Here is a 27,742-nt window from a genome sequence, read left to right on the forward strand (position 1 = left end):
GTTTTAATGACGATAAATGAATTAAATCACATTTTGTGAAAATGATATATTAAAAATATATTTCATATGTTAAAAAACTGAATAAAAAAGATAATGCTTATTCGAGCTAGTATTCCAATTCCACAATGTGCAACCAAACGGTGAAAATGTGTATTCCGGCTAGTATTCCAATTCCACAATGTGCAACCAAATGGAGGAAATGTGTATTCCCATAAAGAATTCTTGGTCAACCAAACGGTCCCAAATTGAATTCCGAAATCATAATTTGGATTCCAAATTCCAGAATCCCAAAGTCAGCATTGCAAATGCCAATACTTAATTTATATTCCAGCAACCAAACGGGCCCTTATGTACGTCAAGGAAATAAGTTGGAAAATTTATAACTTTTCCCTATTCCTAATCTAATCACAATTTAGCAAGGCTGAGTAGTGCATTTAGAGGGCTGGAGAGCATCATTCTATAAACAAAATTGGCCAAAAACCCTAATAGTTGTTTGAAACACTAGGAAAATACTTTTAGAATTTTTTTTATTTCACAAAAACTATTCGTTTTCCAGAATTTAGGGCAGAGAAGAGATATAGTGCAACAATGGTGAATAATTACTTGCACATTATGTTTTGGTGTGTTCATCATTCACCACCCAACACATATAATATACATATGAGATGAAGAGGTGCGTCTTCCAAAAGACATGACACTTCAAATGGGGCCAATTAAGCTTTCCCACTTAATTGAATTATCATATAATTAAAAAAATATATATTCATATTATTATTATTATATTGCCATTAAATATGTAGCCACTCTTGGCTTACTTTCGCATATTTAATTAATTATTGTTGATCTTTGTCGTAAAGGCCGCAAACATTAACAAAAACGACTCTGTTCACTACAAAAACGACTCTGTTCACTGTGGCCAAACTTCAACACATTTTATATAAATATTTGAAACTCAGAAAATTTTGAATTTCAACCATGAAATTTGTCAAATGTTTTGACTTACCATATATTGATATGTAAATATATATGCATATATAGACATATATACATAGATATGTATATATGTACATATATGTAAATATACATACATATATGTGTGTGTGTACGTACATGTATATATGTATGTAAATGTGTGTGTGTGTGTGTGTGTGTGTGCAATGATGTATGTGCATATACATATGCATGTTGGATCATACCATTAACAAGGGGCTAGTGTACTAGCAAACCCAAAACCCATACCGGCAACTTAACAGGAATTAGATGACATAATGAAGAAAAATGTTTAAAACTTGGTCATATACAAAGTTTAGGTAGCAAAATAAAAAAGGTTGGCTTCAGTTCTGAATGTACCTCGTATGCCGCACCAATTTCCTTAAACTTGTCTTCTGCTCCTGGACTCTTGTTCATATCTGGATGATACTGCACCCAGATCATAAAAATTGCTTAAACTATGACAATGAAACTACATGATTCAGTCCTAATCCAATTTTCAGCAGATATATGACTAGGAAATTTTTATAAAGATTTAAGATGTTCCAAAAAAACAATTATGTCATAAGCTCAAGTAGAAAAACTTCAACTATTATATATTTTAATGATATCCACAAAAATAATATGTTGAAATTAGAATGTGACAACCTAGAATCGTAAAAGTCTAAACGATATCAAATATGTGAAGTACATTGTTTTGATTTAGAGAAGAAATGTATTTTAATTCTTTCAATAGCCAAGTGAAAAGTTTGGACAAGACCCTCGTCTTCAACAAACCACCTAACACAATAATTCAATTTTTTTGTTATAACATTTAAATAAAAGGATGGCCAAAATATTATAACACAGAAGATAAAATGGCAAATTTGTAGACAGGCTAGTAAAAGAAATAGACAACTAAAATAATAGTTTAGAAAATGGTAAGATTTTATTGCATACTTTGTAAAACTTCCAAAATGCAAAGCAACGCCTCTTTTCCTAACCTTCTTAAGAGTTCTTTCTTCTTGAAAAAATCTGAGCTCACAAAAAAAACTCAGTTTCCAAAACAAATCATATTGTTGATTGCCAAGCAGCCCAAATTAGTCAATAAGATAGCGCCAAGTTTCAGAAAATGGGAAGTGAGGATGAAAAAGATGTCCATCTCTTTTTTAAATGCGGCAAATTAAAACAGATTCTTTTTCAATTCACAATTATCATTTATCATCACTTTATGTATGAATATATCCTGTCAACTATGAATTATCAATCATCATTCCTAAGAAATTATCATTTACGGGTATACTTTACCTTACTGTAATACTCATATTGTGTATCCTATAAGGAGGGGTATGATATATAAACTACAGGTTTTTACTTTTTACATATTTATTTCAACTAGACTAATTATTCTTCTCCTCATTTCAAAATATTTATGTCAAATTTAGTTTACATTCTTGTCAACCACTCATACCTCTATTTTATATATATATATAGCTACTCTGGACAGAACAAAAAGAATTGCTAGGGCATCTCAAATTCAAAACAACTCTCTACCTCTAATCAGAACATGAATAAATCAGATTGTCATTAAAGCAAACTAGGCTAGCATCATATTGATAAATCATAGATATGTTATGGTAAATCAATGTTGTTGTAGTTGTATTAAACAAAGGAGATGCAAAATCCTTATTATAAGATTTAGAAAGACGATGTTTCTAAAGGAAACAATTGTGAACTAAAGACGGAAATAAAAACTACCTAATAAACTAAAGACTAACTAAGATGGCCATTAAAAAAATATTCTAAAATTCTAATACCCTCCCATAATAGTCATTCTCTAACAGTTGTCTTTTGGTCACAAATTCTAATAAACAATTTGTTTTTGTCAAGACCCTCCCTAGATCTATAAAATGTTATTGACCAAGAAGACAAAATCCATCTAAAAAATAACAGAGAATGCTTTGCAACAAGAGACAAGCGGCTGCCACTAACTCTACCACTTAGATGAGTCTGTCGCTAACCCTCCCAAAATCAGCAAAACACCTAACCATAAATCATTATAAAATATCCAAACTCACATTGGATAACACAATTGCTCCTCCCAGGAGATGGAGACAAACACTAAAGAGCAACTAGCACGATTTTGCAGAAAAACTGCCAAACCCTTCAAACTTTGCATATGAGCATGATGCCCCAAACCAAACTACTTAAAAGGCACAATTTTTTAAGAGAAAATCAAGAAAATCGAACACAGTTTTTGAGGTGAAAAATTGTGCAAAACCCAACATGGTTTTTGAGGTGAAAAATCAATCAAAACAAAACAATACAAAGCTTCATTTTTTTAGGAAAAACGGTAAAACCCACCAGATAATTTTTAAAGAAAAATTATAAACCAACAAAGGAATCCTATGCAACTTTGCAAAATAAAAAATCAGAAATCTTTTAAGGGAAAAAAGTATTAAAACCCATCATAAATTTTTCCCTTGAAAAACTTATGAAAACCCATCATAAATTTTTAAGGGAAAAATTTATGAAACCCCACCAGAGTCTTTTAAGAGAGGCAAAACACGAGACTCTACATGGTAAACCAGCACATGCAAGTACATGCAACCCTAAAAAATCAAAGACTTTTTCTACAACCAAGAAATCGCAAGATCAAAGCCCTTAACCCAGCTTGCAATTTCAAACAAAAATCCTCAAAGACAAACCACAAAAATTTCATAAAAGACAATGGTTCTAAAAGGAGATGCAAACTTCTTATATAGATTTACAAAGACGATGTTTCTAAAAGCAACAATCGTTAACTGAAGACGGAAATAGATACTACCTAATAAACTAAAGACTGACTAAGATGACCTTAAAGAAACATTATAATATTCTAAAAATATATACACAGAGATCATAATTGGCAACAAGCGACAAGGCCTAAACATTCCATTGGATCCAACCACAGTAAAACTATAAACTATATAATCCTTAAAACTTCGGAAGTTATGGCATGATGTGAAAAATATTAAAGCTAATTCACAAAATGAGTCGCACGATGTAAATCAGGCCACTTTTGTTGTAAATTGCTACTATGTACAATTAAACAATTCATAGTTGAAGATTTGGTGATATTTTAAGATTTGCTCCAAAATACTCTAAGATCTATGGAAACGAATGTGAAATATCAAAAGTTGTAGATGAAAGGTTTATTTATCCCCATGAAAGGTTTCTTTGTCCCCCAATAATGAGATTAATGAATCTCTTTGTAAGATAACCAAGGATGAATCTTTGCTTCTTCTTTTTTAAAATCCAACTTAACTTTGTTGGGGCCTTTAAAAGCAAGCCAAGTTAGCAAGTAGGAGGTATCATCCATAATTGTTAAGGAGAAACAACATGGCATTTTGCAAAGGGTGTTCTCAGAGGCAAGAATAATGAAGTAGAGGGCAAAGGCACTAATGACAGGTCTAAAGATTGTACAAACTACAAAGCCCTTTATGAAGCATATAGTTGCAGATTATTTGAATTCTATCCCATAAGCTTATTTTTAGCTCTATGTGAACTTTAAAGTTTCTTTCTTTTTTCTTTCTTTCATTAGAAATCTCAACTCCAGCCATTTCAAGCCAGTGAAAAAAAAGTTATGTCGTCAAATATTCACCCCAAGAGTCCCAATCCTATTCCACACTAATCCAAGTATTGGTCCTAGGCGATAGGAGCGACCCAAGTTGGCCCAAGGTGCAACTCCAAGTTCCCCAAACAAGGAAACCAAGGTGCTTGTGCAGGACCCCAAGTGAACCCAGGGGGCCAAGACCCACCCCAAGAAAATTTTAAAAAGCATTTTGCAAACAGTTTTATAAACAAAAAGGTGTCAAATACCTAAATTTTCCCTTATACAATAAAATTGGGAAAATGATGTGCACCATGAAGGTTTGTCTAGTTTCGAAGAACCTTAGTTCGGTTTGCCTCCACCCCATCAAATATCCACTCCCATAACCCAATAGTTGTTGAGATCGCTTGTCACATAAAAAACTTCATTATAATGAAGGGTACAACATGTTGGAATCTAACCTCTGTGTGTGTTGATTTAGATATGTTATTTATTGGGTGGATATTTTGCAACCGATAGTTTTGTGAAAATCCAATCGCAAAATAGGTAGACCAACCACAACGTATAAGACCAAGTCTCTCCTACATTATAGGGAAGGCTCCCCTTTTCACCGTTCCTTAGATCAACTCAAGGTAAGCAAGAAGTTGAGAGATTTTGTAAGGGGTGTTATGATGCAGGAGCATCCAGAGGTATAAGGGCAATCCTGTATCACCCAAAAAATATGTACTTAGACTTAGTTTCTGTTTCATGTGTTTTCATTTCTGGATACCCATTTGGGTCGAATAAAGATTCCAACTCTCACAGTTTCACTATCAGTGTTCTAGGATAAAGTATTTGAACACCTTGGGATACGTGTAAATGCCGAAAAAATAGGAGTATGTAATTGAGCCATCATTTTGGTGATCTAGGAGGTGTGAATTGGCTGGATGAATGTAATTGTAATTTAGAGCATTCCAAAAAAAGAACCAGGTCAAAAGGCCCCACGGTTTGAAAGTTATTGCAGTTTTTCGTTTTTCAGAAACCTCCTAAGAATGCTTCAAAGTCAAGTTAGGGGCATTAAATGACCTCGAACAAGGCCAAAAAAATGGGAAACGAGCAGAGCTGGTCCATAGGGCTATAGAGTGCTTCAAGAGCTTTCCGAAAATGTAAACGGTTTGTCAATCGGAGCTACGGTTCAAAAGTTATACCTCCCGGAAGTTCGGTTACCGTTTCTAGATCTTCTAGTTTTGCGCCGACTTCTAATGCGGCTTCTAGAACCTTCTATTTGGTCGGTGGATGCCAACTAGCACTTTCTAGAATGTATTCCTAATCCTTAACCCTCCGGGGTCTATTTAAGGACATTTCTAGCATTGTAAAAGGCAGTTCGAAGTGGAGTTTGAGAGAGGGTACTGAAAGGAGAAATTATCTCCAGATTTATGCTATTGTAAGCCCATAAGGCATGTTTTGAAATCTATTTTCTCTGTACTAAATGTATTAGCTTATTTACAAAGTTAATAAAATTTCTCTTTCCTGTTGTGTCTATTCTATGCTTGGATTGTGTCCCCATCAAGTGGTATCAGAGCTGGTTTTCCTAAGTGTGTAGACAGAGCGCCGACTGTGAGGCAGTTTGCACTAGGACTGTGTGGTTGTGGGTTTGAGTTAAGAAGATGCCTCCACGAAGAAAGCGTGGTGGAAGGGCCGAAGCTATTAATCCTGAGGAGGTAAGGCAGGTACAAGCGTTGCAGGAGGAGCTCCGTAGAGGAACAAATGTTGCTGCAGGTGACGAAAGTGAGGATGACAATGAAGAAGAAGAAATTGGACCAGAAGGGGAATTCGATGGGGAAGTTCTGAATCAGGTAGAGGAAAGGCTTTTTAGGGCCATTACTAAGTTTGGGAAAAGACCTACAATTGATGTGGGTGTATTTTCAGGAAATCTAAAATCAGATGAGTTGATCGACTGGATTAATGAACTGGAAGAATACTTTGAGTATGAGGATATCAGGGACCCAGATAGGATTAAGTTTGCGAAGGCCAAACTGAAAGGACATGCCAAAATCTGGTGGCAAGAGGTTCAATTGGAAAAAAATAGAAGAGGAAAGGATAAGATTACAAGGTGGGATCGAATGGTGGACAAATTGAAGAAGCAATTCATTCCTGTTGATTATGAGCTTGATTTGTTTAAGAAGATGCATAGGTTAAAGCAAGCAGGAAAATCAATCCAGGAATATATGAAGGAGTTTTACCGACTCTTGATTAGAGCAGGGCATGCAGAAGCAAATAAGGAGAAGGTTGCTCGTTATATCAGTGGGTTGCGACCTAGCATCCAGGAGGAATTAAGTCTGGTAAGAATGACCAGCGTTGAAAAGGCATACCAGTTTGCCCTACGAGTTGAAGAGAAGCTAAATAAAAAGTTTGAAGGGAGACAAAGAGGGCGTGGTCAAGGAGGAAGGGGTAGTGGTAGGTCATCTGGAGGCCAAAATGAAACCCAAAGGAAAAATGAAGATGTGGGTACTAGCAGGAACCAGAGGAACGAGGGTTTCAACCGCTCCCGTGATTAAGACTTTGGAAATCAGAGAGGAAGAGGTAGAGGACGTGGACAAGGAAGAGGAGGCTTCCGTGGTACCTGTTTCCATTGCAATGAAGACAAGGAAGGATAGATAGGAGAGTTGAGGGTCAAGCTAGGGTTGCTCATGTGGATGAGGATGCACAATCATCACATTCAGAGGATGCAAAAAGAGGAGAGACTTTAGTGAATGAAAGGGTCCTACTAAGTGGTGAGATTGAACCAGGACAAAGGAGGAGTTTATTCCGTACTAGGTGCAAGTGTGAGTGTCAATGTTGTGATGTGATAATTGATGGTGGTAGTACTGATAACTTGGTATCAGAAGAGATGGTCTCTAAGCTGAAGCTCAAGAGGGAGAAACACCCCTAGCCCTATCGGATCGCTTGGGTGAAGGATGATCATAAGGTCCTGGTAAGTGAACAATGTTTAGTGAAGTTCAAAATTGGGAGTTACCATGATAAAGTTCTCTGTGATGTTATTCCAATGGATGTTTGCCATCTATTGTTGGGAAGACCGTGGCAGTTTGATAGGCATGCAGTACATGATGGTCATGCAAACACATACTCTTTAACAAATGATGGAGTTCGCCACAAATTGAAGCCCATGAAAAAGGAAGGCGAAAAGGTATGTAGCAGTGCTAGGATTTGTCTTGTTGATGGAAAAAAAATTTTAGATGGCATGAAACATCAGCGTATGTGCTATGCTTTGATTCCTAGGAAAGATAAAGAAGGTAGTAGTGAAATACCACTTGAAGTTTCAGATTTACTAGGTGAGTTTGGAGATATCATCTCTGATAATGTTACAGAAGGATTGCCACCGATAAAGCAAATCAGTCATCAGATAGATTTAATCCCAGGAGCTAGTTTGCCTAACAAGGCTGCTCACAGGATGACTCCTACTGAAACTGAGGAGCTAAATAGACAGGTTCAGGCGCTATTGAGGAAGGGCTTGATTCAGAAGAGCCTGAGTCCATGTGCAGTGCCTGCAGTACTGGCACCAAAGAAGGATGGAAAGTGGAGGATGTGTACAGATTCTCGAGCTATAAATAGGATAACCATCAAGTATCGGTTTCCTCTGCCAAGAATGGATGATCTTATGGACTGCTTGAGTGGAGCTCAGTACTTCACAAAGATAGATCTCAAAAGTGGCTATCATCAAATACGGATACGAAAAGGAGATGAGTGGAAAACAGCCTTCATGACCAAGGAGGGTCTTTATGAGTGGTTAGTCATGCCCTTTGGATTGACGAATGCCCCAAGCACCTTCACGCGGCTTATGAATGAGGTACTTAAGAAGTTCTTGGAAAAATTTGTTATTGTCTATTTGGATGATATTTTAATTTTCAGCAAGACTTTGGAAGAACATTTATTGCATATTCGTAGTGTCCTTGAAAGGTTAAGGGAAGAGAAACTATTAATTAATCTGAAGAAGTGTATCTTTGCAAAAAGGGAGTTAGTCTACTTGGGGTCTATTATATCACCTGAAGGTCTGAAAATGGATCCAGAGAAGGTAAAAGCCATCTTGGAATGGCCTACTCCAAGGTCTGCTACTGAAGTAAGATCATTTCATGGTCTGGTTAGTTTTTACAGGAAATTCATTAAGAATTTCAGTAGCATATGTGCACCTCTGACGGACACAATAAGAGGGGATAGAAAAGAGTTCAAATGGATTGCGGCAGCTGCAAGAAGTTTTGAATTGTTGAAGAAGAAGGTGACGGAACAACCTGTGTTGGCACTTCCAGATTTTAGAAAGGTGTTCCAGGTGGATTGTGATGCTAGTGGCAGTGCTATTGGAGCTGTATTAAGCCAAGAAGGTAAGCCTATTGCATATTTTTGTGAAAAAATGAATGATGCAAAAAAAGAAGTATTATGTTTATGATCAAGAGTTCTATGCAATAGTTCAGGCCTTAAAGAAATTGAGGCATTATTTATTGCCAAAGGAATTTGTTTTGTATATAGATCATCAGGCATTACAGTACCTAAATAGCCAAGGTAAATTGAATCGGAGGCATATGAAGTGGGTAGAGTTCTTGCAGAGCTATACATTTGTGTTGAACCATAGAAGTGGAAAATCTAACAGGGTTGCAAATGCACTAAGTAGGAGACAGTTGTTGCTTACAGTAATGCAGGTTGAAGTAGTTGGGTTTAATGAACTCAAGAATTTGTACCCTGAGGATCCTGATTTTGCTGAAGCGTGGAAAGCTTGTAAGGAGCCTGTTGCTGTAGACAGAACTAAGTGGTTAGAATATTTGATTCAGGATGGTATGTTATTCAAAGGCAGTCAATTATGCATTCCAAGGAGTTCCATGAGGGAAAATTTGATTAAGGAGAAACACAGTGGAGGGATGGCAGGACATTTTGGTCAAGATAAGACCATTGCCATTCTTAGAGAACATTATTTTTGGCCTCAGATTTCACAGGATGTGAAGAAGTTTGTACAGAGTTGTCAGATTTGTCAAGTTGCCAAGGGATTTAGTCACAATACTAGACTATATCAGCCATTGCCTGTTCCATCAAAGCCATGGGAGAACATAAGTATGGATTTTGTTCTTGGATTGCCAAGGACACAAAGGGGTAATGACTCAGTTTTTATGGTGGTTGATAGGTTCTCCAAAATGCCACATTTCATTCCATGCCACAAAACTAATGATGTTGTTCATATTGCAGACTTGTTTTTCAGAGAGGTGGTAAGGCTACATGGCCTCCCAAGGAGTATAGTTTCAGACAGAGATACTAAATTTGTGGGATATTTCTGGAGGACATTGTGGAAGAAGTTGAGAACAGACTTGAAGTTCAGCTCTACACATCACCCGCAGACTGATGGACAAACAGAAGTGGTAAACAAAAGTCTGGGTAATTTGTTGAGATGTTTAGTTGGGGATAAGCCCAAGGGGTGGGATTTGATTCTACCACAAGCAGAGTTTGCTTACAATAACTCTGTAAATAGGAGTACTGGAAAATCACCATTCCAAATTGTATATGGAAATAGCCCAAGGACTACACCAGAATTGAGGAAGATAGAGCAAGAGGAGAGGACAAGTGTTGAAGCTGAAGAATTTGCTGAACATATCAAGCGTCTACATGAGGAGGTCCAGACACACATTACCAAGATGAACCAACAGTATAAAGCTAAGGCTGATGAAAGGAGAAGACATAAGGAGTTCCAAGTAAGGGATCTAGTCATGGTATACTTAAGAAAAGAAAGATTTCCAGCCGGTACTTACAACAAGCTGAAAATGAAGAAATTTGGCCCCTGCAAAATTCTGAAGAAACATGACTCAGGAAATGCATATGAGGTGGAGTTACCAGATAGAATTCACATTTCTCCTATTTTCAACATTGCAGACTTGACAGAGTATCATGATGATGGTGTAGAAGAGGAGCTAATGTTAGAGCCATGTCCAATTCCTGCTTCTGAGAAGGAGGAGATAGAAGACGTTCTAAATCATCGTGTGGGTAGGAGTACCAGAAATAGGCAGTATGAAGAGTATTTGGTCAAGTGGAAAGGACGGCCGATCGAGGACTCAACTTGGATTTCAGCCGTTGAGGTTTCCCATTTGGGATTTCCTCTACCATTCATAAAGTGATAGGGTCACTTTTCAATCTACCCTGGGTGTCTGATGCAAAAGCATCCAGAGGTATAAGAGCAATCCTGTATCACCCAAAAAAAATGTACTTAGACTTAGTTTATGTTTCATGTGTTTTCATTTCTGGATACCCATTTGGGTCAAATAAAAGTTCCAACTCTCACAGTTCCACTATCAGTGTTCTAGGATAGAGTATTTGAGCACCTTGGGATACGTGTAAATGCTGAAAAAATAGGAGTATGTAATTGAGCCATCATTTTGGTGAACTAGAAGGTGTAAATTGGCCGGATGAATGTAATTGTAATTTAGAGCATTCCAGAAAAAGAACCAGGTCAAAAGGCCCCACGGTTTGAAAGTTATTGCAGTTTTCCGTTTTTTGGAGACCTCCTAAGAATGCTTCAAAGTCAGGTTAAGGGCATTAAATGACCTCGAACAGGGCCGAAAAATGGGGGATGAGCGGAGCTGGTCCATAGGGCTATAGAGCGCTTCGAGAGCTTTCCGAAAATGTAAACGATTTGTCAATAGGAGCTACGGTTCAAAAGTTATGCCTCCCGGAAGTTCGGTTACCGTTTCTAGATTCTTCTAGCTTTGCGCCGACTTCTAACACGGCTTCTGGAACCTTCTTTTTGGTCGGTGGATGCCAACTAGCACTTTCTAGAATGTATTCCTAATCCTTAACCCTCCGGGGTCTATTTAAGGACATTTCTGGCATTGTAAAAGGCAGTTCGGAGTGGAGTTTGAGAGAGGGTACTGAAAGGAGAAACTATCTCCAGATTTATGCTATTGTAAGCCCACAGGGCATGTTTTGAAATCTATTTTCTCTGTACTGAATGTATTAGCTTATTTACAAAGTTAATAAAATTTCCCTTTCCTGTTGTGTCTATTCTGTGCTTGGGTTGTGTCCCCATCATGTTAACAATATTCTTTCCTATTAACTTTCAAGAAAGAATCCACTTACCCATGGAGCAAATAATGGGCGAGATGAAATCTCTAACTACACTTCTATCTAGTAACTAAAAAAAGTGATACCGATAAACCAACACCAACTCAAAGGCTGATTGAAAGCATACCAGTTTGACTCTAAGTCCTTCTTGTCTAATTTATAAGAAAAATCACTACCATTGGGGGTGCAAAGACTTCCAGAAGTAGATGATCTTTATTCTATAAGAAAAACCTCTACCGGTGGGACGCAAAGAATTCAAAAGTAGAAAAATTCTAACTTTTTTCGTGAATTTGAGATGGTAACAAAAGCTACAGTTAAAGCTTCTAGTTCATGTATTACGACAACCTCTCCTCAGTCAAAGCTTCGGCTACGATTGCTTCTTAACTCGCTATGCTCTATTATTAAACACACAATAATAACATGAATCAAAGACAATAGGCACAAATTACAGTCAAAGCTTCTAATTTGCTCTATTACAATTGCTTCCAATCAAAGCTTCAAATCTAACTGCTTCTTTTATTCACTTTTCTCCCAAATTCGTACTGCACAATCAAAGTTATGCTTGCACAAGTTTGTCAAAGCTTTTGTGCATACAACAAAAGATGATTTTTACAATGAGGGAGCACTCCTTTATATAGGCAAAGGAGTTGAGGAAAAGATGGAGGAAAAAATGGGAGCAACTCAACCAACTTTGACCTTTTCTAACTAAACAAGAGAAATTATTGGATTAAATGTCATTACATCATTTCATGCAATACATCCTCTCCAAGTACAAACATGAAAGAACAAGAAAATATGAGGTTTGTTACGAATGAATCAATCCTGTAGACTATCAGCAAAAGCCTTATACTTTGTAATGATCACAGGATCGAGGATTCTTGTATTCTACACCACTGCATTCACCTTGATAATCATGGTGTTGCATCTTTGATAACTTGATGTAATCAAGCTTTTCCTCATTCGACAATCCTCGTGAATTCTCCTTTGTAGATTGGCACATTCTGACACTTTGAAAACCTTCTCGATGGTGTCCAGATGTAAACGTGAATCAACTTTCCATCAGCACCTTTAACTCTCTTTTTTAAAAGCAAAGTGCTTGGCATATTCCCACTCGAACTTAGGTTCTCAAGCAACCACTGGAAAATGGAGATCAAATGAATTACTACTTCTTTTGATCGAAAGCACATCTTCTTGACGGGGTGTCATCTGTTTGTTGAGGAAATTTCTACATATCTTGAAGATTGCATTGCAATATGAAGATGAGAACATCTTCCAATGAGATTGAGTCCTTGAGAACTTTGTGATTTGAGTTACAATGACAAATCCATGAGGGGTGGGTATTCGAAGTATGGATTAGATACTTATGGAACACATATGATGGCCGTAAATGAAACGTAAAGCATATGTATTTGGATGGAAAGAGTCAAAATCAGACTCTCAATGGTGGACTGCATGTGGGCAAAGATGGGTTTTCATGTAAATGGCCAAGAATGCAAGCTAGGCACATAAGGATGTGATTACATGTAAAGTGATTTACATGTAACTGTGACATGCAATTGGGTTCAAAAGATGGAAATGTGTGTAAGTGGGAATGAAGAATGAGATTACATGTAAGTGCAGATGAAGGGTGAGATTACATGTAATCACATATAGAGAATGAGACACAATATTTTATGGCATGTAATGATGGACATAGAATGAAATGATGCACTTGCATGAAAAGGTGAAAAGTGAAGTGAAGTGAAATGCGCTTAAGTTCTGGGAAAGAACTTGCAACTTCTTCCACAAGAAAAAAAAATAAGAAAGCAACCAAACAATGAAAACAAGCACAGAAAGAACACATGCCTTTGATCTTAGACTCAAACATGTCAATAAGCAAGTTGCTTTCAAGTGCAAATTCGAATTTGGAGTTTTGCAGAATCCAAATGTGTGAAAATGAGAGTTTTCATCATATTTAAAGTCAAACTGCACTTTTCATGGCATATCTATGAACAAGTGTGCAACATCAAGCTACAATATGCAACAAAATAGCAAGATAAGCATGAATCAATAAGCAAGTTTGAAAATATCCACTTATTTGGAGATCAAAGAGCCAAAATAGCAAAAATTATAAACTTGAAGACCAATTCTCCTCCAAATCCGGATTTACAAACAACTATTTGACTTCTTCCACACTTGCAAGTAATGAACATTCAATGGTTAGATTTGACATGAGAATGCCAAAAACGTGATCTCCAAAGGCAATAACATGCATTAAAACTAAAAAAGAACCCCTATTGATCCAAATGTATATTAAGATAATATCTTATACTTTCTATAATGGTCAACTACTTGTCTGTAGTCCGTCTTTCAGTCTAGATAGGAATGTTTCCTATCCTGTCTCTTTTGTCTTCAGTCCAGATAGGAATGTTTCCTATCCTGTCTCTAGTTTTGTTTCTAATTCCGTCTTCAGTCTGCGTTGTTTCTTTTAGAAACAACGTCCTTGTAATTCTTTATAAGGAACACATTTGTTCCTCTGTTAATCAATTAATCATCCGGAAATCCGTTAATCTGCCAACTCTTCTTGAATCTTGTAACATGGTATCAAAGCCAATACTTCAATTTTTTTCGAGAATTTTATAATTTCTTTGGAAATTATTTGCTCTAAAATTTTCAAAACTATCTCTCTTTTCTTTTTTTTGAAGTTCATTGCTGCCTGTTCTTGACTAGGGTTTCAAGAGACTGAAAAATCAAAATTCTGGAAGTTTTTTGGAGGTCGTTTTTTTGACCCATCTGAAAAAAACGTTTTTTCTGCCCATCTAAAAAATGCGATTTCGTTTGGGTGTCTAAAGCTGCATTTTTTTACTGCTAAAAACCGGTGATTACTCTGCTGAATACTGTGTTTTGCTTGCGTTTTCCACATAATTTGCAAAGGAAATCGAGTCTACAATCTACGATTTTCATCAAATTTGCGTTGGGAATTCTCCTTCACGTTTGGAGCCGCAAACATCTGCCAAAGCTTCCTATTTCCGCCTCAATCTTGCTGTGACCTCCACCCAACAGCTGTAGCCCTAAATCCGAATAGTTCTTGGTCTGGTTCTGCAATGTTTTTTAAGCAATCCGCCATTTTTTCTACAACTATTGACCTCCATAGCTGCCGCCTGATATTTTGTTCGAAACCCTAATTTTTTTGGGTCGAAAAAATATTTTGTTTGCAGATTCTTGGTGGGTTTTTCGAGAGCTCAACTGGGTTGTCATCCGTTTTTTCTGGTGCCTCGATTTTTGTGCCTCGATTTTCGAGCCAGCGGATCCAAAAAACGATAGCAAATTCCTTCTAGGTTTTTTGAGCTCTTCCGAGTCATTCTCTGATTCTTCTGGGTCTTTCGTATTTTTGCCTCGAAGAACGTGCCTTCACAAATTTTCACAATTTTTCATTAAATAATGTGCCATGGCATCTCTGACAAATATTATACTCGAACATAATTCCAAATTCAATGGTCGCAATTATGGAACCTGGAAGCAGCGCATCATTGCAATCTTCGAATATCGAAACACCGATCAACTTGTTCTGGGTGTTACGCAACGTCCGACTTCTCCGGGTCCTGATCAAGATACATGGGATCTGAATAATCGAGAGGCAATAATGCTTCTCAAACTATCCGTAGCTGATGACCAACTTTCTCAGATTCCATCCGGCAAGACAACTGCCGAAATCTGGACACATCTAAAAGGTCTTCATGAGACTTTCGACAAGAGCAGAGCCTTCTTTCTGAAAAACACTCTGTTTTCTATTGTCATGGATGAGCGCACCTCACTCCAGGCACACCTAAATCGGATTCAAGAAATCCGTGATCAGTTACTTGCCATCGGTCGCAAGATGGAGGAAGAGGATATTGTGGTAATCACTCTTCGGAGTTTACCAAAATCCTATGAGCATTTTATCGAGACTCTCAACATCACATCTACTGGTGTTGATCTAAAGTTCACTGATCTCTGCACCCTGCTGCTTCAACAAGATCGGTGGAAACAACAGTTTGGTAGCAGCTCCAGTTCCACCTCCACTGAGCAAGCCTTTGCTGCAAAATCCTTTCAACAGAACATTGGCAACCATCAATCTTCTCAGCCTTCCCAGCATCAACCTTCTGCTCAATCATTGGATGGCTCTACGAAGCAAAATGTACAGTGTAATTACTGTCACAAGTTCGGCCATATGAAATTCGAGTGCCAGAAACGTTTGGCTGCCCAAGCAAGGCAAAATGCTTCCCAGCCAACAGCACAAGTTGTCGAGCTTCCTAATCAAGGCGAAGCTGCATTTTTTGCCTTATGAATTTGTTTCTGTTTTTCTGGGTTTGTTGATTTTCTCCTCAAAAATCATTTCATGTTGTTTGTAATACGCAAGGTTGCGTGAGATTCTGGGTTTTACCGTTTTTTCCACAAAAACGAAGTTTTGTAATCTATTTTGAGTCATAGCACTCTTCTGGCAAAGCTTCTTGGTTTCAACATTCTGTAGATCCAAGGAGGGTCTTAGTTATCCCAAAATGTTCCGACATTCTTACATTGACCATTAAGGGAGGGTATTAAGATAATATCTTATACTTTCTATAATGGTCAACTACTTGTCTGTAGTCCGTCTTTCAGCCTAGATAGGAATGTTTCCTATCCTGTCTCTTTTGTCTTCAGTCCAAATAGGAATGTTTCCTATCCTGTCTCTAGTTTTGTTTCTAATTCCGTCTTCAGTCTACGTTGTTTCTTTTAGAAACAACGTCCTTGTAATTCTTTATAAGGAACACATTTGTTCCTCTGTTAATCAATTAATCATCCAGAAATCCGTTAATCTGCCAACTCTTCTTGAATCTTGTAACAATGTATGGGCTGGAAATGTCATTTTTTGAGTGTTTTTAACAAAAACGTGCCCTTTTCATGCAAAAATATGGGTCGTCTTTTGCAAAAACGTGACTCACAAATGCATATATATTGGTCATTTTTTTACTTGTGAATGCAAAAACGACTTCCCCAAATGATAAAACATGGATCCAAAAGCAAAAATGTGGATGAACAATGCAAAAATGCGGATGAAAAACATGACTCATAGAAAGTATGAGATGAAGCGTTTTTTACATTCAAAGGCAAGAACATGTTCTTCAAAAGCAAACACAAGGATCACAAAGGCAAAACGACTTGTATTGGAGGGAAAAAGTGAGCAAAAAGCCCCAAACTTGGGCATTTTTATCCAAAACGTGGCTTCAAAACCTCAAAATCTGCATTGTTTCTTGCATGGATTTCAACACCTAATGCATGAGAATGCATAAATATGCAAAAATGACCTTGACCTTGGAGTTTTCAAGCCATTAAATGGGCAGATCTAAGCATTTTTGATAAAAACCATGTTCTTGGAGGAGGAAAACATAAGTTGTTTGCCCTCGAGTCTTCAAATTCGGGTTCACTTTTATGAAATACATGCAAAACACACTCTCTAGGAGAGATTACATGTTTTGAAATACAAGTATTTGATCTTTTCATGCATAACACACTCTAGGAGTGCAATTGCATATTTTAAAAAACATGTATTAAGGCAAAACTATTTCTCCAAGCCTCATTGCATATTTTAAAAACATGAATATGCATTGCTCATGCAAGACGCACTCCCCAAGTGCAATGGCATGTTTTAAAAATATGTTATTTGCCCTCAAGATGCAAAACACACTCTTAGAGGGTGATTGCATATTTTAAAAACTTGTTTATTATAACCTTTTTAGTGCAAAATGCACTCTTTGGAGATCACTGCATATTTTAAAAACATGCAAAACTCATTCTAGGATGACCATTACACATTTAAAAACATGTAGAATGCCTTTCTAGTGCAAAGAGTGGTCTCTAGATGCATATGTATATTTACATGCAATTGGGTTGAAAGACATAATGCACAACTTAAATGATGAATTAAGCACATGTCTAATTAATTTTTGAGGAAATATAATTTAGTTGGGTCAAAAATAATATTGCACTATATAGTTTAAAACATATGTACAATATTACTTGGATGTTTTAAATTAAAACATTAAAATAACTCAAAAAATAAATCAAACTATATAGTTAATAAAGTAACTTAAGTGAAAAAAAAGTTTTAAAACGCAATATAAAAATTTAACATAAAATGCACTATAGTCACTTAAGTGATAAATTTAAGTGTAAAGTAACTTAAAAACATAAAGTGAATTTATGTTATATTTTTCAAAAAGTGAATGTCAACTTTAAAATATAACATGATATTTTAAAATAAGAGTCCAACTTTTGAGCACTAAAATAATCATATCTTTTGACTACCAAGTCCGATTGAGCTCTAGTATAGACCAAATCGAAGGGAAAACCAAAGGCAATGATTTGAGCAAAACCAAAAGACCAAAAGCTAACAAACACACACTTAAAACCAAGAAAAATGACGTTGAAGGCTTCAAAAATCAAGCATAGGCTTAATAAAATGAAAAACAAAAAAGACTTGACAAAAGCCTTCAGTAAAAGAGTTCATTACGTGAATTGGAGTCGATTTATTGGTCAATGTTATCTGATTAAATAATGAACTAACTCACAGAAATGTGAAACTAAGTTGGAAAACTTTCATACTGTTACCTACATTTTGTGGTGACAAAATGCAAGACAGTGTTATTGTCAAACAACTTGTCAAAAATCTAACCCTACTATATTTGCTATCAACTTCACTTTTTCAGGTGCTATATCAAATAATATTTGTATGTTTGATTATATTTATAGATAGGGAGGATATTGTCTTAATTTTAAAAGAGTCCATTGTTATGGTTGAAGAGCACATTTTTCATTTTGAAAAATCTGGATGAACACATTGTTGGAGAGCATCGTCTTCAAGGTCAAAACCAAAGTCTGCACTAATCTAAGATCAGTTGTCTCACCTGTCTGTCTATTAGGCATTATTTAGCAAGAGTTTTAGTATATCTAGGATATTGGATTAAAATAAATCCAAGAGTCTCCTCAGGAAGAAAGATTCACCAGTATACTTACACCCTGCTTGTGTGGTGCCGAATTACAAAGATTTTTCTTCTGAAGAGTAGAGACTCTGATGAAAGGTAACTTAGAAAGGTATGTTTATTCTCTCTGAGAATCAAAAAATAGCCAAGTCATACCTACATGGAATACACTAGTTTTCACTCAAAACTATATTAATGAGGTGAGTTTAATGTCATCATTACTGTTTTAAAACAAACAAGGTTCTTCCAAGAGAAAATGTTCAAGTGGTTGCCACATTTCATACTCAGTCGACAAACGACTATGTTTTTGGTATCAAGCATTTCAAATGCCATGGAATATGGGATGGTCATTAAAATTTAAAACCATTTCCCAATGTAGTGTTATAATCATGGTTACCGAGAGACCCGTCTCCCCCCTAAAAGTCGCGTCTCGGAGACCGAGACACGTCTCGGAGACTTTTTGCGTCTCCGGAGACCTCAAAAATGGTTGGAGACTTCACGACGAAGTCTCCTGAAGTCTCCCCGTCTCCTAATCCAAAAAGTGAAGTCTCCCCGAAGTCTCTTGATAAAATATAAATGTAAAATATAATATTAAATAATTTTATATATTTTAGCCCTCATTTTAATGTTTTTAATACAAAAATTAAGATCACCGACAATTTAAATGATTAAATCATTTAAAATATTTTTGGAGAGTGATGATTTTTTGGAGAGCATGATAGCTGAAGACCTTGAGATGGATGATCACAACCTTGTGGAGTAGATGATAGTACCATCGACATACTAATACTAGATATATTCCTGTTTTTTGTTTATTGTACAAAGTGTTCATTTTTGTTTGCATATCGGCAATTCAGCATCAAACTATACTTTTTTGAATTTAAAATTTGAATATGTAATGATAATCTCAGCGATTATCAATCTGATATGATGGTGATCATATGCAATATTCGAAAAACAAATGTCTATGAGATACAATATTGTGATCATGTGAGTTTTGAAATCTTTGACTCTATGAGTCTATTTTATTTTTTAATGTGACATTACTATTATTATTTACTTTAGTCTTACAATATTACTATTTTCAAATTTTGTATTTACTTTTAGTATTAGACTCTTTAAACTATTAAAAAAAATTAACATAAAAAAAAATTGCCGTCTCCAAGTACCCCCGTCTCCTATTTGAAAAATTACCGTACCGGTACCGGTCCCAGTACCGGAGACCTCGAAGTCTCCTCGTCTCCCGGTGACCTTGGTTATAATCAACATGTTCCAACCCAAAAGAAAAACAACTATTGGGACAAAAGCATTTGTCTTAAATACAACCAATTGGTGTGAATGTGGTTATTCACAATTTAAGTTTCTTAGTCCTAGGTGGCACTTTAAAAGTTCTTATAATGGACCATATCTCATTATTTAGTGACTCGGCATTTAATATTGTATATGTAATTTGTGCATTTAATTTTGGTTATAGGTAACTAGCTCATACATCATCACAACTTGCTTCTATATACAATGTGTATGTACATTGTATAATATCTCTTTTTTTGTTAATGCTCATATCGGTGGAATAGCATCTCCATTTTTCTTCTCTCTTTGATTGTGAAGGTTATTTGGTTTGCAAATTGTTGTTCTTGGTTGATGCACCAACATGGTATCAAAGCCAACAATCTTGCTACCCCTTCACTGTTGGGGAGTTTTCACCAACATTGATTTTGAGGTCTCGGGTGGTCTTGGTCTGCATTGTTTGGCATCACATGCACCATTGCATTGTGTGCATCAGCTTGCAGGTGTACATTTTTTCTCAGACCAAGGTGAATTGCATTTGGAAACCTATATGTCTTGGCATTTCATTTACCACTTTACCATGAGGAATCAGCTTCCTCCATTCTTGTATTACAAGGCATAAGCATTTCCAACTATTGAGACATTAGTATTGGTAATTGTTATTGTTGAGGGTTTCATTTACTTGGTTGCGTGGGATTTTGTAAAAAAGTTTATTTTGGCAGTACCTTGTTTGGGTTGGGTTGAATAGTTTCTCCCACACAGCTTGCCTGCAACCTTCATCTCCACTTGAGCTCCTCTGCAATCTCCTTGCATGAAGAATTTTGTCTGGCCAACAATCTCGATCTTTTGCATGGACTTACATACTCTGATGATAGGTGATTTCTTTTTTTTAGCTTGACCTTTATTTGCCTTTCATTTCAAGAGCAGCAACGAGAGGCTTTTTATTTATTGGCCACGTCAGCCAGTATTTGTTTGGCATTTGGGGTCAAGGCAAGTTCATATTCACCACATGCTCTTTTTTTCACCGTGAACTGATCCAACTTGGCACTCATCTACAAGTCATGACTCTACTTCTTGGCTTGATCTCCTTTCTAAGTCCGATCGGTCATTGACCAACCAGGAGGTATTATTGTCGTTGAGCATTCCTTTCTAAGGTTTGGCACCCCAAATTGTTCTAGGGATTTATCCCATATTGAATGTGGGAGAGCCTCTGGTGCTCTTTACATAACACAAAATCGCCTCCTTTCGCTGCCAATTGGCTTGTGGTGGTGAAGTCCATGGCTTGTGAAGGATTGAAGTGTCGCGAGCTACCCACATTTCACCTATCGTCCTCTCTACGTTGAGGAGCTCTTTATATTTGCTCTTGCATTCAGATGAGGGCAAAGGAGGACTGAGGGTTGGATCATGTTTGGCCCACAAGTGCTCAAGTTGGTCTCCAAAGTACCTAATATAGGATTTTTCTGAAATATTACACAACTTGTGCATACAGAGGCATTTCTTGGCAAACAAAATATCATTGACGAGTTGTTTCAACGCACTTTGTTGTAGTCCAAGTAATTTGTGAAAATTTTGCCATTTTTTGACAGTTTAGCCGGTTTGAAATTGCACTTTGCTTTCATTACTTCTACTTGGTTTTATTTGACAACTTGGTTTTGGGGAATGATTGAAATTGCACTTTGCTTTCATTACTTATACTTAGTTTTATTTGGCAATTTGGTTTTGGGGATTGCACATTCGATTTTTCATTACTTATACGTAGTTTTATTTGGCAATTTGGTTTTGGGGATTGCACATTCAATTTTACATTTATTCTGGGAAGTGCACATTGCACTATAAGTTCACAATTGTCTTTGTGTTCACTTGCACATCATGCCAAAACAAAAGAACATTGAGTTGCGCGCTCCACACAATTATCATACATGGAAGCTCAAAATATTACTGCTGTTACAATCTAGGGATCTTTCACAAATGTTAATGGAAATTAGCCTGAATTCACTGCAGCATTTTAGCAATTTGTTCATTATAACAAAATGGATGAGGTAAAAGGACTCATTGGCCAACACATATCTCATAATTTGTTGTTTCATGTTGCTAAGCATAAGACACATTAAGAGATGTGGGACAAACTTGCTGAATTTTACAGTAAGGTCAATCAATTCAAAATCTTGCAACTTGAAGAAAATCTAACTGCTCTCTCTCCATAATGCAGACAAGATTGGAGAAGTCCCCAAAAGGAGTTATCCAATCTTGCAACCTGAAACACCACAATGGAAATGACAAAACAGCGAAAATGACAAAACAAAGCAACAATAACATCTGCCAATAAGGAAAGAGGAACTCCAATTGTCATCAAGTTGGCCGGCAAATGCAGAGTACAAATTTAGGACAAACCTTCTTACATTCTAGGCATACAGGCCTAATTATTTACAAGATCAATTAGTCTACCTAAGATCTTCCATCTACCAGCACTACCTACAACAAGGACTGCTACCCATCTTATATACAAGACTGTCAGCTACAAGTCAGCTTATCAGATCAATAATCTCCAAGATAAAGCAAATGTGTTACAAACATATAGATCACGACCCAAATCCATAAGAGCATCCCCAAATAGATGTTAGTAGTGGTGGTTGTCATTGCGCCAAAAGATTGGCCTATCAATGCCCGATACAACCACTAGACTTATAGAGGACACAAGAGGTTAGACACTGACCCACTGCCAACAACCCCTTCCCAGCACTACTCACCGCTGCCTACAAGATTCAAACTTGTGACCAAGCTCTAATACCACTTGTTAACTGCTAGGGTTTTGTACCAAAAGATTGACCTATGAATGCTTGACACAACTTTAAGAATATAGGACCAGACCAATCTTAAGATAACTTTATTTAGAAACATCGAAACAAGTTGCGAAGCTAGACATGGGATCTCCATAATGCCTAGACCATGCCATAAGGATCGCATAAAATAACGAACAAACTGGGACGATCGCTACCTAAAATAATAGGAAACATGTCCAACTGGAACAAGAAACAAACAAACTGAAAGGAAATCTTTTTGGGCGATGCAAGATTGCCAATGACCCAAGGATGTTCGTGCATCACTCCATATGCATTTCTCACTATTCATGATTTCCTTACAGAGTTTTAAGTTGATTTTGTCACAGTTGAAAGTATAGTTGGCATAATCACCGAATACTCGCCGATTTGCCAATAATCGCCAAGTTTTTCTCGGTGGCGAGGTTTTGGCGATTTTACTCGTAGAAAAAAATTTGTTAATTTTTTCAAAAAACTCCTCATTTAATTGCCAAGTATTTGGAAAAAAACTCGGCAAGTTTTACAAAACAACTCGGCCACAACAGGTTAAAGCCAAAAACATTATTTTTTTGACAGCAACTATTTACTATTTTGCTTTCCGCCATCAACATTCCGCATGAGAATGCGATTTTGTACCCACTATGCATTTATATATATATAGTATGCTTGTCTCTTTGTGTTCTCTTTAATTAACTCATTAAATGCAACTTCTCATCGAAATTACAAAAAAATGTATTTTTAAATAAATTTTAGCGGTTTTTTTAGTTCCTGAGTTTTTTTTTTAAATTGGCCAATTTTTTCCCAAATAAACTTTTAGGGGCTTGGCGAGTTGTTGCCAAGTGAGAGTTTTCCAACTATGGTAGAAAGGATGTGATCATGCCAAAGTTGAATACAGTGTATCTTCTTAACCCTGTCCCAAAGCTCAAAGTTGCTTTTCAAGTGTTTGCTTCTATTTTTTGTTCTGCAATGAATGTTTTGGGAGATGATAAGAAGCCTTCCTTTGATGTGTTTTGCCATTGTCTTACTAAGGAGCAACCCAAGTTGATTTAGAAGCAAACTCTACTTCAAAGTCATGCTTTGATGGCTCAATCTTCCAAGGGCAAAGGTAGGGATAAGAAGCCGAAGACAAATTCTCCTATAAATAAAGACCCTCCCTCCAAGACAAAGCGAATAATGATTAGAAATTCACTATTTACTCCCAAAGGAACTAACTTGATCATGCAGAGTAAACAATGTATGGAAACGTAATCATTAACAATACCAAAAAGAAAGTACAATAACAATAACATTGTAGAAAGATATTATATTTTATTCCCAAAGTATAATGCATACAATATCACAATGCTCCTTTCTGAGGGAAAAGTAATTGCGTAGATAGAGCCAGAGGATTGGTTACAAATTTATAAGTACCAACCATAGGCAACCACATTCAACCACTTTGAAGTAAGATTACCATTACGCATCCAATCAATAATTTACAAGCTACAATGTTTATTCCAACTACGGCAACACTATTGTAATGTTTCTGAACGGTTTCGGTAATGTTCCCAAAAGTTTCGAAAATTTCCCGAATGGTTTCGGAGATGCTCCGATGCTACACTGCCTCAATTGCCCGTGTTGCGCGCGGCTACTGCCCGTACTGCGTGACCACTTTCTCGAACGGTTTCGGAGATGCTCCTATGCTATGCAGCCTCAGCCCATGCTGCACGGTCACTTTCCCAAACGGTTTCAGAGATCCTCCTGTGTTGCACGGCCTCAGCCCGTACTGCGTGGCCTCAATTGCCCGTGTTGCGTGGCTACTACCTGTGCTACACGGCCCCTACCCGTGCTGCGCAACCACTTTCCCGAACGGTTTCGGAGATGCTCCTGACGGTTTCTGCTCTGATACCACTATTATGTTCCCAAGTCTAGAGGACTAGGTGACTGGCAAAGATGTAGCTTGAATAATCTGTACGCGAATGAAAAGATCAGTCGTACAATGCAATGGGGTCCGTACGATGGACGAAAGTGGAGAAAGTATGAAGTTGCTGTCAAGAAGTCTGTATGGTGCTGGAGCAAAGCGTAGGAGAGGTCGTACGATATCCACAGGAGGGTCATATGATGAAGTAGGAGCCATATGATGGGTGTGTCAAGGTGACTCTCGTACAGTAGAAATCAAAAGGTCGTACAATAGAGATCAAGGCCGTACGGTGAAGGTGTTTCAGGCCGTACGATGGAATTAGCAAGTCGTACAGTGCAAATGAAGGGCAATATGGAAGTTTGGAGGGAGCATCGTCAATGAGTATTCATGTTGGAAGTGATACAACCACAACAATGATGGCGATTTTGCTCATACAAAAATAACAACAAATTTAGATGAACTCCAGACAATAATAGAGACTTGAATACAAATAATCCTTCAATTAATATTTGCCAAAGAAGATGCTCCGATTTTCCAGATCCGAGCGAAGTAATACATGCAATAACGGAATAGGGTGAGGGGTGAATCCCACCGAAACTACACGAGCCAAATAGGGAAGATCTTTCAGTTCCGAAATGGCGAACGATCCAAAACTCCAACAAGGATTCGCAGTACATAGAAAATAATCAAAAGCATACCCAAAGACTACCTACAAGTTGTGCTCAAATACCCATTAGGAAACTTTTTGAGGGTATACAAAGATAGCCGAAGGCGACACAAACTACGAAAACAAAATAAAAATGGGTCCGAGATATATTAAATCAATTGGAACCACAAATACAAATATTAACTTGGGCCCCAGCTTAATCAATTAAAGTAAAAAATTAAAGGTCCTTATATTATTTAAATTCTGGGACTAGTTAATTTATTTATTTAATTTAATTATTACATTAAAATTTGGGGACATGACAACTATCATCTACATCAGCCCTATCCCTCGAAAAAGAAATTCATACTCTAGACGATAGAAAATAAAATGAGGCTTAGTACATAGAATAGAAAGGTTGAGAAGAGGGGAAAGAAGATACCCCTTGAGCAAAAGAAGAGACATGGCTAGGTGGACCTGATGTTTTAGGCACTGGAGGGGCTAGCTGACAACCATTTCTCACTCCCTAAATGCCTTGACCATATATGCAATCTCCATTCCTCATATTTTACCTTCAATCCCTCCTATGTGGTAACCAACTTGGTAGTCTTCTCTGTCAATTGCAATTCTTTCTAGGCCAACTGCTCTCATAGTTCTACCATTCTATTCTCTAAGGTAGTGACCCGAGAGTGCTCCTAGGCAAGCTATCTCCTACTCTTCTCGGCCAACTCAAAAAAAGCATTTCATTATTGCTCCACTTATTGAGTGAGCTTGTCCTTCAATGTACCAACAATTGAGTAAGACCCTTTGTGTGTTACCAGCAATATCACATCAATTCACTAAGTTGTATTCAACACAAAGTTGCAAGTTCGTGGTGCAAACCTTGGGTTTCCTTATTTGTTCATACAAGCTCAACAAGTTTAGCATTTTAGGTTTCCTTGTTCAAGAGAGGATAGAAGAATTTGCAGCTCATCCTATGTTGGCAAGTAAAGAGGAATTTTATCCCAAGGGGTTTTTGTCCTTATTTGTTCATACAAGTTCAACAAGTTTAGCATTTTAGGTTTCCTTGTTCAAGAGAGGATAGAAGAATTTGCAGCTCATCCTATGTTGGCAAGTAAAGAGGAATTTTATCCAAGGGGGTTTTTGTCCTTTTCTATTTGTGAGAGATTGCAATGCATTGTGTTTGTGCATGGGTACGTAACATGACCTTGTTGCCGAAACCCATCTTGCATCTTGCATTTTTGCATCATTTGCATAATATTTTCATCTCCTTAAGTTGCACTTAAGGGAGGAGTTGGGGTGAATTTGGTTATCCACATAACTTACATTTACTTAGTCTGAGGTGGCACTTCAAGAGTTCTTGTAATGGGGCCATTTCTCATTATTAGCATTTCATAACTTTGTATTTAATATTGTGAATTGTGCATTTAATTTTGGTTGTAAGTTTGTCGGTAAATAGATTTGCCACTGCAAATTAACCTTCAAAATTGACCATCTTTGCCCTATTGATAAAGAATTGCTCCCTTTACTTTTGGCTTCATCCTGCGTCCTTTGCAGTCCTTGTCCCTAGATATAACCAATTGTTGCCATGTTACTTAGTCTGGCCAAAATTTCAAAATTTAATCATTTTTAGTCAAAACTATGCAAAAGAACATCAAAATTTTATCATTTTTAGTCAAAACTATGCAAAAGAACATCAAAATTTTGATTTAAAATGGTCAATCATTTATTGAAATTTTGGTGATTTTATATTTCTAGAACCTCTGGTTGCCCGCCAACTTTGTCCTACATTTCGAATTTTTTAAATCGAAGTTTTGAGTCAAAAGTTGTGCAAAATTAAAGTTGGAATGTTAACTTTAAAAGGTTGAAAGTGGTAACCTTTACTTTCAAAAAGTTAAGAGTTTGGATCTTAACTTTCAAAAAGTTAATGGTTTAGGTCTTAACTTCCAAAAGTTAAGAGTTAAGATCTTAACTTTTCCAAATATTTGGTTAGGATCTTAACTTTTTTTTAAATCCCAAACCTGAACTCCAACCCCAAACCTTAAACTTTTGTTGTTTTGGTTTTCAAATTTCAGTTTTTAAGAAACCAATAACCACCTCCTAGAAACTTTCAAGGAAATGTATTTGCAAGTGTAAAGACAATTATCTATTCAAGCTTATGAGCAGATTTCAACATGCATTAAAATGTATTGAGGAAGGTAGTTTTGTCAGTTGAAATGCTTCTGGAAGCCATGCATGCAAACTGTCAGACAATTTCTTCCATGAGCTGTGTATCCAAAGGTTTTGAGAAAATTCAAAACCAATGGATGGAGGATTTTATCAGAGGTTGTACCTAGAAATGCTTGAGTATGAAATGTGAAAGGCTCTCAACAATGGGCATGCTTAAAAAGCTTTAGAAATTTTAAGGGAAATGCCATTGGCATGGCCAGTAAAGCGGCTCATTGTAACCTTCGACAACATAGTTAAGTGTGCTCAAGCTAGAGT

At 36.9% G+C, this 27,742-nt stretch overlaps 1 protein-coding gene across 2 annotated transcripts in view; it reads right to left on the minus strand.

Moving 5' to 3' along the window:
- Positions 1-27,742, minus strand: part of LOC149565277 (uncharacterized) — a 240,966-nt gene that overhangs the window by 202,241 nt on the left and 10,983 nt on the right. For both annotated transcript variants that reach the window (XM_089818818.1, XM_089818817.1), the window contains exon 2: positions 1,351-1,419. In XM_089818818.1, coding sequence (XP_089674944.1) covers positions 1,351-1,419 — 69 coding nt within the window. The remainder of the gene's footprint in view (positions 1-1,350; positions 1,420-27,742) is intronic.

The sequence above is a fragment of the Cupressus sempervirens genome, chromosome 3 (genome assembly GCF_028749045.1).
Source record: "Cupressus sempervirens isolate cs-2001-9-10 chromosome 3, ASM2874904v1, whole genome shotgun sequence".
Classification (NCBI taxonomy): domain Eukaryota; kingdom Viridiplantae; phylum Streptophyta; class Pinopsida; order Cupressales; family Cupressaceae; genus Cupressus; species Cupressus sempervirens.